Genomic DNA, 14,507 nt, shown 5'->3' with positions numbered 1-14,507 from the left:
TCCAAAGTCCACAGTTTTAAAAATAAGGATGTAAAAATACAATCCCTAGTTCCCTCAGTGATAAAACTCAAGAAAGGAGCAGACACCTCTGTAAAAAGTCTCACTTTTTCGTTTTAGGATATATTTCACATCTCAGCTTGTGTACCTGTATAAAACACCTAGAATTGACCCTAACATTTTTTCTCCAAATATTGGCTTTTAATAAAACAACACAAACACCTATTTCCCTCTCCTCTGATCTCAGATCTTGCTGAGTTTTCTAAGCTTCCCATATCATACACAATTAATATCGTAGGGCAGTTTGCTGTCCAACACTTCCTGGAACTGGTAAAAAACCCGACCTACTGTTGCAAAATGTAACAATATTGCAAAATGTTAAGATAAAATTCTCTTTCAAAGTTTCATGTTAGCTCAGACATAAAGGCTGTGAACTTTGTGGTTTATTTATTTATTTATGTATTTTTCCTAAAAAAAAAAAAAGAGCAGAGAAGGAAAGGGTCGTGTTATTAAATTTACAAAGCTGATGCCTCTCCAAGATTCGACTTACTGGGTAAGACAAGCAGCAGCAGGTTAAATTGCACCGTGTGTCGTTCTGTTCGGGTTTGAATGTGCTGAGTGCGGATCTTTGCTTTACCTCATTGCAAAGACTGGTATTTTTAAGTCAGAAAGGGCTACGTGGAATGGCTCAGGGAGCTCAGGATCAGTGACAAGTTAGCGTGGGATTTAGGGAGGAAACACCACGCGCTCTCCCATCCGAGGTGCCCTGTGCACAGTCAGCATATTTGGAAGTTAAAAAGGAAAGCCTATATCTGAGCAACATTTTTAAGGTTCAATCATAAATTTTTCTATCATAAAGCCTCTACACTGATATGTTAGGTTAGAACAGCTCTTGAAACTGCATCAAATTATTCTGGGGCTATTATCTCCACTACATGCTGGTTTTGCCAATAAATATATCGGTAAGGCCAGCTCAGATCTATACATCCCTGTCCAGAAGCAGGGCAGAGATTGGCTGCTTTTACTTAATGAGTCTGAGAACGTCCGTCCCAAGGAGAAAGGAAAGGGCATCGAAAACATTTGTTTCTCTGAATATCCTTGCAAAAAGGCCAACTACAAAGGAAATCTTTGTTCTCCTTCTTCTATTCAGGCAGTAGTATTGTTCCTCTCAACGTTGCAAAAATACATCTGCACTGAGTGCCCTAGCTAGGGCTAAGTATGGCAAAGGAAAGATGTTCTCTGCAGTAAGCCTTGGACACAAACGTATCAGACATCACTTTTCTCTGTGTGTTTTAGTGCTTAGATTTTGATGGTAATAACTAAGAAGCCTTGGTATATGTTGCCCTGTCTTTTTTTCCTTTGTATTTTACCTTACTACTATAATGGGTAGGTATACATACCAACCCTGTCCTGTAACCTTGTTGTCTGTTCTCATTCAGCGGCTTAAAACTTATGAAGACTTGCTCAAATACTTTCAACTTGTAAATTCTAACGAAGATGTTTCAGTATATTAGACTTTTAAAAGTGTAAATGATTCCATGTCAGGAACTGGGGGGATGAAAGGTGCAGAATGTTACACATGCAGCTGCTCGGCCAGAGCTCTCTGCGCCATTTATCTCTGACCCAAAAAAAAAAAAAGCATATGAGAGAACGAGTATCCACATTTGCAGAGTTAAAATGATGTATATAAGTGGATGTATATAAATGATGTGTATAAATGAAGTATCTCAATTTCCCAAGGTTGTCACCTTTCTAAGGCCCTGATGTGACATCCAGCTGCCAGAAGGTTGGTGTTCCTGCATTTTTGTAGCTTGTTATTTCTTACCCAGGACATACCTATCCACTGATTTCTGCTTGTTGTTCTTCTAAATCTAGCAACCTTTTAAGTTGCGTTTAGATTTTCAGTCATGATCATTTATGCAGAACAAATGCTACTTTTATAGTTGCCCTAATATTTCTCAGGTGCTATTTCTGTTTTTCTTTCAGCTTTATACAATTTTTACAGAAAAGCCTGAGTAAACAATCAAATACAGGCTAGCATTTTTCTTTTCCTTTTTTATTTGTGACTAATTGAAGAAGAAATTTGGCATTTAATGGACAAATCCACACTAGTCACTGAGCTTTTCAACAGACCTCTCTCCTGTAATAGGATTGTTGAGACCTTATGTTTTCTTGGTTAATTTTAAAAATTTAGATTTGGATCTGGAGTAAAACATACATCAGTCTGAGAGAAAAAAAAAAGTTAAAGTAGGCTTTAGTAGTCCTAGGTTGGTGCAAAAGCAGAAAGTGCAGGAGCAATGGATCTCCCTGCTGTGTTAAGTAAAAAGTGCACATTGCTGAGATTAAAAAGCAGTATCTTGGAATATAATATTAAATTAAATGCATTTCTGGTCTCGTACTGTAACAGAGCAATGGTTGTTTACCAGCCGTAATCGCATGCAATATTGGCTGCTCAGTGAAAGCTTAGCCTGAGCTTTTTTTTCCCATGAAATCTGAAGCAGCACAGTTTCCATTTCATGGCACGAGAGGTCATCTACAAGAAAGTGATGAAGGTGTCTGCAACACTCGAGAAACGGGTCAGACGCGGGAGGCACCGACCTCTCCACGCTCGGTTCAGGAGGCAGCGGCCCCCGGGCAGGGACCCCCCGACACCTCTTGTCCCCGGCCCGCGGGGACACGAACGGGGGCTGCTCGGCCGGGAAAGAGGTGGCCGGGACCGAACGGCCACCCGGGCCCCGACGGCCACCGCGGGCGGGGCGGAGGCGGGACATGGCGGCCCGGCCCCCTCCGCTCCTTCCGGGGGCGGCAGCGCGGCCACACGGACCGTCTGCCCCCTTTAAAAATAATAACCCGCCCGCTTGTGCGCTCCCCAAGTCCTTCAGCACAGCCTGGGCCGGCGGTGCTCCCCCTGCCTCGGGGGGCATCTCCGCAGGTCCCTGCTGCGGGGCGCGAAGGCGCCTACGGGCGCGGGTTGAAACGAGTCCCCGCCGCCCCTGCCCGCAGGAGGCTCCATGGCCCCCGGGCCGGGCCCTTTCCCTTCCTCCCTCCCTGGCAGCGGCCCCGCCGAGCGCGGGCTCGGAGCCGGCGAGGGCGGGCAACCCTGCGCGGCCGCGCACGGAGCGGGCCTTTAAAAATGGCTGCTGGGGGAGCCGCCAGGCGGGCCGGGCCGCCCGCGGCGCGAGCACCCCCGCGGGCCGCCCTGCCCGTGCGCGCGCGCTCCGCTCCGCCCCGCGCCGGCACCACAAAGGCGGGGGCGCCGCGATGGAGGGCGGCGTGTGCGCGTGAGCGCGGGGTGGGGGCTCCTGCGGCGGCGAGCGCAAGGTCAGGAGGCAGCGCTTCCTCCTCCTCCTCCTGCGCGGGGAGGCGGGCGGCGATGGGCGCTGAGGAGGACGGCGCCGAGGGGCGCATGGCGCAGGGCTCCTAGTGCCGCGCCGCGCTCTGCGGGGCCGCAGGAGGCGGCGGCTCGGGCGGGAGCGAGCGGCGGCGCCGCAGCCTCCGCGCCGGATCATCCCCCGCGGCGGAGCCGAGCGGAGCCGGGCGGCGGGGATGGAGCCGGGCAGCGGCGCGAGGAGAGCGGCGGCCGCCGCCGCCGCCGCCTGCGGCCCCCCGGGCGCCCCGTGCTGCCTCTCGGCGCTGCTGGGCGCCGGCGGGTGGCTGCTGCTCTACGGCTGCCTCTGCCTCGCGCTCTGCGCCCAGGTGGCCCAGGGCAAGTCGTGCGACAGGATCTCCTGCTTCTCGGGCCACTGTGTCAACTCCACCTGCGTCTGCGAGCAGGGCTGGGTGGGAGACCAGTGCCAGCACTGCCAGGGCCGGTTCAAGTAAGTTCCCCATTCCCGCAATTTTCTCGCTAAACCCCTCGGCCCTTCTTGGGCCATTCCTAGTTGCCTGTATGTTTGTTTATCTATGTATTTTTTTCCCCTTGCTCATGTCTGCTGTGATTTTGTGCCTGGGTGATGGAGGTGTGTGGTGGGAGAGGGCGGTGGAATAGGCCCCCCTCACCGCCTGGTCCATCCCGCTAAAAATAGGGGCTGCGGTCGTCAGAAAACCGTACCTGGTGACTTACCACCCGAAATAGGCTGCTCTGCTTGGTGGGAGCTGAGCAGGAATCAGCCTAGAGCTGTGTCACTGCTGTCCCTTCTGGAAGTGCCATGGAAATGACATGGAAATGACATGAGTACTTCATGGGCTTGCCTAGTGAGCAGAAAAATATGAAGGGATTTGAATTTCTCTTTCCTTCTGGGAGTTGAAAGGTGCTTTCATATTCCATTCTTTTCCCCCTTGTCTTGCAAGCACCTTAAATTAGTGGGCATTATTAGCCCTGCACTTTCGGGACAGCACGAATGTGTTTTTATACCGTTACTGAAATGTGCAGCACCCCGTTTGCAGGCGAAGAGACTGGCGTAATGATGGAGCAGTGACTTAGGAGACCCCTTCGCAAGGGAGCGAGCGGTCTGTAGGGACGGCACTGCCTCCTTCGGGAAAGTGGATACCAAGTTGTTGATCAGTGAGGAGGAAGCACGGGCTGGCACTTGCTTTTTCTCTATGTAGTCTGCAAGACTTGGCTTGCGGGTGTCACTTTCCTCTCCCTTTTGTATGTGTGTTTCAGGTATATATATATATATATATATTTTTTATACAATGTAACCTCTGACAGGACACTTCCTTCCCCTGAAAAAATAGTCCTTAAAAGTAGGAAATGTGAAGTATGTTGACACATTCTGCTGGAAAGTGCTGTAATATCCAGTTAATAACAATGTATTGCAGAATGTATGCTCTTCTTTTGGAGAATATTTTTATGAGTTAAAGGTATCTATATTTGTCTAGCTTAAATTGTGCAATAATGTGGTTTTCTCTTTGGAGTGCTAAAATTGAACTACATAACTTACCTTTTTTAATGTTTAATCTGAGGTCATTTATCTCTAAATAAACAAAAAGTAAACCAAATAATTTGCTAGCTCAAGAAATGGAGGAGTAGTTGGCCAAATTAATATACGTGCAGTGGAGAAACCAGTTCCTTGGTAGCTCTGCATGTGGTGGATTACTCTATCAATGAGATTATAATTGAGGTAAAAAGGGAGAATAAGGCACATTTAAGACATTTGGGCACATTAAGGCGTCTTGCCTGTGTGTGAACTTGAGAATGAGGTTTTGAAGTGGATCGTGTGTCCCTGTGTGTGCCGAGGGCTCGGGCTCCGTGGCTGCCCTGTGCTCCGGAGCAAGGGGCTCCGTTTGCCCAAGGGATGGGGATGAGGAGGAGGCCTTGGTGAATCCTCCCTGCCGCACCAGTGTGCGGGAGACCTGCCTGTACAGCTGGTATTTCCTGGCCTTTTAGGAAGGGATTATTTGTGTTCCTTACCTTGACACCCGTCACAGCAGTCCCTAGCAGTGCAAGGGCTCAGGCAGATTTTATTCCCTTTAAAAATCGAAGCTTTTTGTGCATTCTCTGAAGAAAAGAACACGCAGAGCTCCCTTTAGGCAGCCCTTAGAAAAATTTCTGTGACTATTTGTTGTTAAAACGTTTTTGCCTGTTATTTCCCCTGGTTGTGTTTGTGGTGAGGAAGGCATGGTGGCTGCGTTTTCCCTGCTCGCTTCTGCTGGAATGCTAATAATCCATCTCCACCTAGAGGAAGTTTGGTCCGAGTGCTGAAAACACACCTTTTCTGAGCCCGGCTGAGGCAGTGTTTAGTTGATGTGGCTTTAGGAGTTTGGGTGAAAGCAAAATAGATATTTTCATTAACCTCTCCACACTTTTTGTGCTTATTTTTGATAATGATAGTGATGCTGGTATTATGATTGTTGGCACCCAAATAAGCCCTTTCTGTTATTTCTGGAGACCTCTTTAGCTCCTGTTTCCTACCCAAGGACATTTTCATAGTGATATCTTTGATAAGTCACCTTTAAATCTTTAATCTGCAAAGCAAAACATGCTTTGCAATGAAAATGACCGCCCAAAGACTTAAAGCTCTGCGAGTCTGGTGAGCTGAGGGTAGTATTAAATATCCTAACACGTGTTAAGAACACAAGCAGCAAACTAGTCCCTGTATTTTGGACGTTGAAAATTAATGTGCGTGTCAAATGGGCGAGTCGTCAGGACTTTTTATTTACAGAACAGTTGGAAAACAAATACTGGGCTACCCCAGATGTCGGGCAACTAAAGACCTCTCTGACCTCAGCAGAGTGTTGGTAGTTTCACTTCCTATAATGGAGCTTTTGTGCGTTGTTCGGGTTGTCTGGGAAGCAGAATTATCCCTTGGCACAGCTGGATTTCTGCAGCAGTGGTGCCTGTGTCTGTCCGGTGAGGCTGGAGTGCAGGATCTTGTGAGCAGATGCCTCAGTCAGTGGGAATTATTGCGGGGAACATTTCAGAAAAGCGGAAAGACTGATAAATATGTTTGGCTGTCAAAAGCCCATTGAGAATTACTTTGTGGCTTAAGTGTGGTATATATGAATGCTAATAAGTTAATAGAACCTTGTGCATTTTTTCAAGCACTTTTTTTTTTCACAGTTTCAGCACTATGAGCTGCCTCTGTATGTCCATATTTTTGCACAAAGATAAAATGGATTTTTAATGACCTACATTTGACTGGTGTAAAGCTGTTTTCTATCACTAAATTATTCAGTTAAATAGTTATTTATGTCTTCAGGGAATGAATGACTTGCATTAACAAATATCAGAAGCATTATCATAAGAGAAATATTCTAGCTAGGGGAAATCTGGATTCATTAATTTTTTCATGAGAGAGGTGCTGTATTTTTGGTTTTGTTTTTATTTCTATTATAAACTAAGAAATAACAGCAGAGTGGAGAGACATCAAAAATCAATCCTAGTGAGCAGGCATCAAAATGAATTGACAATTCTGTGTAATCTTGCTTTTTTCCTGGGGACTACTTTTCATGTATTACTCAGGAGTGGGTGAAGGATGGATGGAAAAAAATAAGTGAAGAGATGAATTAAAGTAATAGAATCATGCTTGAGGATCAACTTACATATTTACTGCTTATTTTAAGTGGGAAGTGTGTAATAACCCATTATGTAAATGGGTTAGTTTGTTATTCTTGCAGTATTGCGTGCACATCCTTGTCTTTTTGCTTGATGTTCTATGCATCATCTGTCTGATGGTAAATTATTTTATTCTCTCTTCTGAATGGGTGTCTGAATGCAATTCTGGGCTAAGCTTAAGAATGACTATTCAGAGTGCAATCTTTTCTGAAGTAAAATTATTTTCTTGTCTTTGAAAACTGCTGGATGCAGTTTCTGTAAATTCCCTGTAGTGATGTGAGGAGTAAAAACTTAACTGGATTTCAGCAGGGAGCCCTGAGTATTGGAGGATTTGCTGTGACTTGTAGAATGGCTGGAGAAAACAGTGGTTGTTCAGTTACCAACCTGGGCCAGGAAACCCAGCGATGTGGTAGGAGTCGAAACCTAGTGGCTACAGGTACAAGCATTTCATACCAAATAAGCTTTAGCATTTCTAATTAGATTAATTAGGTTATAATGAAATATTATGTGCAACACATGCTTTTTCCTGACCCTGTTACAGTGAATTTGTATGAAACAAAGTGATGGCAACTCCTTTTTTAAGGAGAGAGACTGTAGGGAAAATAGTCTCCTGTACGAACAGTTTCATGTTCACTAAGTTTTATCTACAGCTGTAACGCCTGACCTGGAAACTTCAGCATAACTATGTTTTGCTGTGACAGTCTTTCATCTTTTAGATGCTTGTTAAAGGTATTGGAAGCTATGTAAATACTGGGCAGTGCTGATAGGATTTAAACAGAAATAAGATGATCTTTACATACTGAGCCCTTGGCATAAATAAGTGAAAAATGGGAGATGTCCGTAGCTGCCCATTGGAACGAGCAGTGCTTCAGCATTGCTGCCCCCTTCCAGGCTGGGAGGGCCAACATCCCAGGGGCAGAGCAATAGCAGCAGCCCCTGCTCAGAGAAGAGCTGGTGTGCGGTTAAACAGCTCCACGTACCCTGTCTTTACAGAAGGTGTAGATCATAAGTTTTAGGGAAAAATCACTAGTATATGGGCTTTTTTCCTCCTAAAGATGTTTTATAATATTTTTACTCTATACAGCACCGTTGTGCAAATAATTGGTTGTGTTGTGCTTTGTGTTTCCATGTACAGAAGGGAACTTTTTCTGCCAATAGTTTCTTTCTTGTACAGAAGAAGGGTCAGTGTTAAGAGCAGTGATATTCACCTAGCAAAAGATAACAGATATGGGCAGAGAGGAAGTACAGTTAATAGAATTTCCCTATTTTTGGTGATGTTAGACAAAAATGATAATACAATTGAGCACTCTGTTGCATCCTGATTTCCAAGGCTTACTTTTGCTCTGAGGGGGTGGGATGTGCAGCTCTGGGGTGTGAGGATTCAAGGGGATCATTTATTGCAAAGCCAGGTCATAAGGGGTGGGTTTTGGTACTAAAATGTTCTGTGTTTATAGGCTATTAGAGATGCCCATTCGCTGTGGGCATCCCCAGAGCACTCTTTCCTGGTACTGTGATGTTACAAAACCTGTGTGAACTGATCCCTGCGTTCTTTGTTTTCTTTTAAATACCTATTTTAGGAGGTGAAAAGAAGTATAGAGGGATTAGCTAAACTAGTGATTAAAGCCATGCTCAGCAAGGTGATGGCCCAGTCCTGAACCTGGGAATTGTTAGAAGTTAGGAGGACCACTCTAGTGATCTTCTTTTTAGTCTTCTAACCTCAATATTAATGGCACTTAAAAGGTAAATCCAACATTATATATATTCTGTTTATGTGGTTAAACATACAAATGAATAGGTTGTTGTAACCTGTGCCATGTCTGAGATGATGCTCTAGTGGATCCCAGCATGTCTTTCTGTTAACAGGGCAAATTTAATGTAGTATTTTGTTCTATAGATTGTAAAAGCTTTCACTCGGTTCATCTGTAACTACATTATATGACTTTATATGTGCTCCTTTTTTGCTGGACAGATTGTTGGTTCTGGTTTTGAAACTACATTGGTGCCTAATTAGTTCAGATACTGTTTTCTCCTTTAATTTGTTTTTCTCTGATTATGTAGTTTGTTGTATTTTTTGTATAGCTTACTTATTTCTGGTCCATGGATTGTTTGCTTTAGAATACATATTTTAAGAGAACTAAGGGTTCAGCAGTTTAATGAAGCTTTAATTGTATTACATTAAGCCAGTAAAATATTGTTCTATGTCTATTTTTGCTAAGTGAACTTTTCCAAACCTGCTTTGGTCTCTGTGCTTGAAAAAAAACTACAAAAGATGTTTGATATATCAGAATAGACTGCTGTGTTTTCACTGGTTATGAGAAACATGTTTACCTTTTTGTTCAGTTTTGTGGTTGTGGAAAAACAATATATACTATTGTATGTAGTGTGTGTGTATATATATATATAGTGCCATATAAACTTTAAAGGAAGCATTTGAATAGCTTTGCCAGCTCTCTTGGATTCGACTTGCTAACCAGCATCTGAGCAATGCTTGTCAATCATAGCAACCTTGATAGACAAGTTTTACTGAAAAAATATCTGCTTAATGTTGTGCATTTTTAAAACTTGATTAAGGAAATGAGACTTTTAAAACTGCCATCTGTGTGTTGGCCACTGTTTCTTCTCCTAGCAAATATCTTTTAACTTGTTCCTCAGTTACCATTTTCCTGAAAATGAGTCAGGATAGAAGAGAGGGCCCCAACTGCAGGAAAACCTGCCTGTGGGATGACTTGTGTCACTAGAGCCCGGAGAACTTGTGGGAGACAATCAGAATGGCCCTAACTGGAGGAGAAACTGTAGTCAAAGCTTCTCTGTTTTTCTTGGTGCAAGAAACTTCCTTTAGGTCACTTTTGTACACTGATTTGGTGTTTGCAAGAGCGTTAGAGGAAAACTCTGAATGAAACTGCTCCTCCTCTTGGTTTTTTTGAGTACCTGAATGACAGGATCTTTTAGAGAGTATTTTAAAAGACTGGACATGTCATGTTCATCAAACAGTCATCTTTGGGATAAGTTGCAAGTAAGTTCCAGTTGTCATATGTAATGACACAGTTGGCGTGAGATGGGGGAGCCATCTGAGTAATTTGAGTAATTCCCCTTCAATTATTCTGCTTTGTTGATGTGCTCTTAATTTGTTCACAGCAACTTGGATAGCAGCAATCAATCTGCTTGATTATTAAGTCTTGTCTTCGGATATTTGCTATCACACTTCTGAATTACCTCTTGCATGTTCTGCCTTCTTCAAGGACCAAATAATTTCCAATACAAAAATTAACACTTAAATGTTAAAGGACTTTCAAACTTTGTTATTCCAGACTGTCCTTATTTCAGTCTTCTGATTTCTGCTGTTTACTAAGGGTGGCACATACAAAAGGTCCTTAAATCATGGATTACAAACAGGAAACAATCCTGTTGTATAAGGAATGATCCCTCCAAAAAAATTCACTCCCACAGTTATGACTTTCACAGTTCAACTGCAGCCAGCTGAAGTTCTTGCTGCTGTGAAAGGGGTAACTCTGATTACATTTTCTTTCTCCTTATGTAAGGATTAATATTCCTGCTGCAAGTTGAAAAGTATCTTTAAAAACATCCTCTCCAAGCTCCTGAACCAACTAGTTTTTAGCCAGATCGGTTCCCTGAGGTTACTTTACTGCCCAAGTCTATTACTGGCCCAAAAGAGATAGCAGGAATGAACAGGTTTCTAAATGGCAGAAAGAAATTGCCCCTTTTAGTAGTACAAACTTGCCTACTCTGTGTTCTGAAATGACACTTTGAATTTCTGTAGCCTGTTTTAATTATTTATTTTTGCATGGGGTTGGCTTTGGGTAAATAAATAGTGTGAGCACAAACCTATTAAACTGTGCCACTTCTAAACAAAAGGTGGGATCAGAGTCAGGTTATCAGTTGCAAAGTCTCCTTTGTTATCAGTGTGGCCTGTATCTAATGCAAGATATATCCCGTGTATGTAATTACTCCTATCAACCTCATTGGAATTGTGCAAGACGTTTCTACCTGCAAATTGCGTTTTTATAAGTTAGCACGTGAATCTAGCATGGGGTCTCTCTGGTTAACTGTTCCTGCAGCTTGCATTAGGGAGGCTGTAGCATTGCTTTGAATTAATTCTTATTCAAGTAGAACATGGGCTTTAGAAAAGCAGCCTTTCATGTCTGAAAAACCTTCCAGAGATGGAAAGTCCACCCCAGTCCTTTCTAAATTCCTTTGTCAATTGCATATGTGCCCTGTTTTCCATAAAGAGCAAAACATCTATTCCAGAAAAGTACCCTACCGTGCTTCTTGTCTGATTTTGTGTTGCCCTATTTTCTAGTGTTTTGAGCTGTGCATTCGCTGAAGACAGAGCCTGCAGTATGTCAGGTTATCGTTTGCTTTGTAGGTGAGAATGTTGTCACTTTTCCTCTGGCGAGAGGAAGGAAGGGTGCTCCTTGGGTTTTCTCAACGTAGAATATCCTTAACTGTTTCCCTGCTTTCTTGGTTTTCAGTCTTTTCCATTTTATTAATACTCTTCTACTGTGAGTGCCCGAAGTAGATGCTTGCTTTGTTGGTGACGGTTGTAGCGGTGGAATGCAGAGGCAGAAGAAGGTCTGCTCTGCCCGATGTCCTGCCATGTGCAGGTGCAGAGGGCTCTGCTGGCCTGCACCGTGCTGGCAGCTCAGCCTCACGAGTCTGCAGAGGTGCTTTTACCGTGCACAAGTGGTTAGTGTGTGCCTGGCTGCTGTTTAATTGTGGTTATTGTGGGCAGATATCGAAATGTGTGCGTATAGGATGGAACCACCACAACGCTCCAGCAGTGCTGATTCACCCCGTACACAGCCCATTACAGTGTGCAAGTCTGAAAGCATCGATAGGCTGGAACAGTTTGCCACGTGAAGCAAAGCAGTAGTGAATTCTGGAGCGTGGCTGGTTTTCGGGCTGCGTGGCCCCTTGCCTGGCTAAGGGAGTGTGCCAAGAGCTGTGAGGCCTCTCGGGTGTCACTGCAGCCTGCTCGCCTCTGCTGTAGGCAGAAGAGGGCTCAGCCGAGCTGAAGGGATGCTGAATACTGTCCATAACTCTTATGTACCTTTTATCCCAGATAGCATTTAATATAGTTCTTAATTTGTCAACTACATAGTCTCTCACTGTGTCTCCCTTGCTTCCTGTAACCAAAAGCAAAGCGTGCAGGCTGCATTTCTGGAAGGCATCGCCATAGTTAACATCATCTTTTGGTATGAGTAGATTGGGATGTTTGTCAGTCACACTGCGCTAGAAATTGATTTAAATGCATCAAAATGTAGGCTCAAAAGGTAGCAGTTAATGAGTTGCTACAAGAATACTGTAGGGATATTCTTGTGTGTATTCACTGATGTGCTGGTGAAAAAGTTTACTTTGAAATAATCCTAAGTAGAAAAATCAAAGAAATACATTGGGAAAGCTCATACATTATTGAGGATTTTTTTTTTTTTTCTGTCTTGGAAAATATGTTACAAAACTGCTATAGAAGGAATAAAAAATGATGGTACCTAAAGGAAGTTTGTGAAATCAATTGCTATTGGTTCTCCAGTGTGTGTAGCAGTTAACAGTAGTAAAGGGACACTCTGCTATAGTAAATTGTAAGCAAAGTGCATGTTCTCCTGTGAGGTGAGCAGCAGGAGTTGTTAGCTGCTGTTACAGATGATGCTGCGCGTTGCTGTGTCTAATGAGTGAACAGGAGCTGGGCTGGCTCCAGGGCTCCACGTGGGCTCAGCCCCTGGGGCAGCCCTGGGCTCGGCGCTGGCTGCTCGCAGGGTGCAGGAACCGCTTTAGACCTGGAAATCTCCTGCAGACAAAAAACATCTGCAGCTTTCAGGCTTCTGAAGAGCAGCGTCGGTGCCAGCCCTGCAGAATATTTTCTAGGATAAACACACTGAATTCTCTGTTAGAGAACCAGCGTTTTGCAGAAAATAATTACACCGTAAAATCTCTGTTCCAAGGTTTAGAGCATAGGTTGCTCACCTGGAACACGTGTTTTCCAGGACCTGTTTGAGTCGATATTTCCTTAATATTATTTAGCTAAGGATAGTAACCTGCTGCTGCTATCATATGATGGCAAAATGCTTACTTTGTTAATCCCAGTGATGTTTGGAAATAAGCGAACTGTGAGGTATTTGCAACCTTGCAGCTGCTTTGGGCATGCCTGAAAACTGTGATTTGGGCAGGAAATTTTGAGACCAGGAACCTCTAGGGTTTGTCATTAGATTGAGGGGATCTAAAGTTTGCAAGTGCCCTGTATTATTGGAAATTTGAAGAATAAGTTACCCTGTTACTTAAGGGAATGCTTCTAGAAAGAGAGTTTGTGCTTTGTCCCTGTCACTTATGAGATTGTATCTCAGAAGTGAGCTCACCCACATAGAAGACCAAAAACCCTAAAGTTAAATCCCTGGAGGATGCTTGATAATGAGATGTTTGTATGTTATATGCAGGACGCACTCAAGAAGCAAGGGGAGGGAGACTTGTTTCACAGATGCTGGAACAGGGAGCTGGTTTCCTATCCAGCCGTTCAGATTATCCAGACAGATTTCTATATTACACTTGTGATCACAAATGCAAATGTATGTTTTCAATATGTGCTTTCTAGAGGGATTTTTACAGATAATTTGAATGGATTTTTATTTTTTCTAATGAGCTGTTGGGGGCTGTATTTGTCTTCCTGGCGGTTTTTGAACCAAACTGCTAGGGTGTTGCTCCGTGTTGAGAATAGCTGGATTCTAGAAACTATCCTCTCGTCTGTGATTTAATTACAGGAGTGCTTTGCTGAGGAGGTGTGATGACTGGCTGTGTGCTTTTTGCTGGGACTGCGATTTCAACTACCCCTCATGAAGTTTGTTTTCTACATGTGTAGAAAGGGAAGCTCCTGCTCAAGTAGAATTCCCTATTTTGTCTTAAAATGCGTTCAATTTATCCTTGTTAATTATGTATTTAGAAAAGCACAAACAGTTGTTATGAAATCTTGAGTTTTGCTGTGGCTGTAGAGGAGAAATCAGAATTTCACCACCAAAATGGGCACTTAAAGAAAGGAGGAGAGGCAGGGGGACAAAGATTAAAACAACTACCACACGCTGCAGTCAGTCTGTTGTAAGGTTTTGTTTGTTTATTTTGGAACAGGTGTGTTAGAATTTGCAACAAAGAAAATGGAAACACTGAAGATTACTTATTTTATTGGTGAAGGGTTATAGCTGGAAGGATAGAAGAAGTCTTGGATTAAAGTTTTGGGCAGGACAGGTTTGAAGTAGGAATGCTCTCTACCTGTTTAAATGTGGTTTTTCTGTTGCATCCTCTAACTAAGGCCTCTTATGTGCCTGTCCTTCAGCTTATCAAAACAATGTGAGGATGGGGGATATCGAGCCTCTGGGGTATGCTTAAAGTGTAGGGAAAACTGGAGAAGGGTATTTAAGATAAATACAGAAGAATACCTCTGTTCCTAATACATAGTCTATATTTTTGTACGGTCCAGATGCCTGTAGTAACCTGTAGTACGAGATGTGAA

General features: G+C 43.6%; 1 protein-coding gene across 1 annotated transcript in view; it reads left to right on the top strand.

Moving 5' to 3' along the window:
• The first annotated feature begins 3,530 nt into the window (after positions 1-3,530).
• Positions 3,531-14,507, top strand: part of ATRNL1 (attractin like 1) — a 432,492-nt gene continuing 421,515 nt past the window's right edge. Inside the window, exon 1 of the mRNA XM_088528590.1 lies at positions 3,531-3,815. Within this exon, the coding sequence (XP_088384716.1) occupies positions 3,544-3,815 (272 nt within the window). The 5' untranslated portion in view covers positions 3,531-3,543. The remainder of the gene's footprint in view (positions 3,816-14,507) is intronic.

The sequence above is a fragment of the Tinamus guttatus genome, unplaced genomic scaffold, assembly GCF_059628265.1.
Source record: "Tinamus guttatus ecotype Peru unplaced genomic scaffold, ASM5962826v1 Tinamus_guttatus_pri_ptg000314l, whole genome shotgun sequence".
Lineage (NCBI taxonomy): Eukaryota > Metazoa > Chordata > Aves > Tinamiformes > Tinamidae > Tinamus > Tinamus guttatus.
Note: the sequence above shows the minus strand (reverse complement) of the source record. Positions and strands in the feature narration are given on the sequence as shown.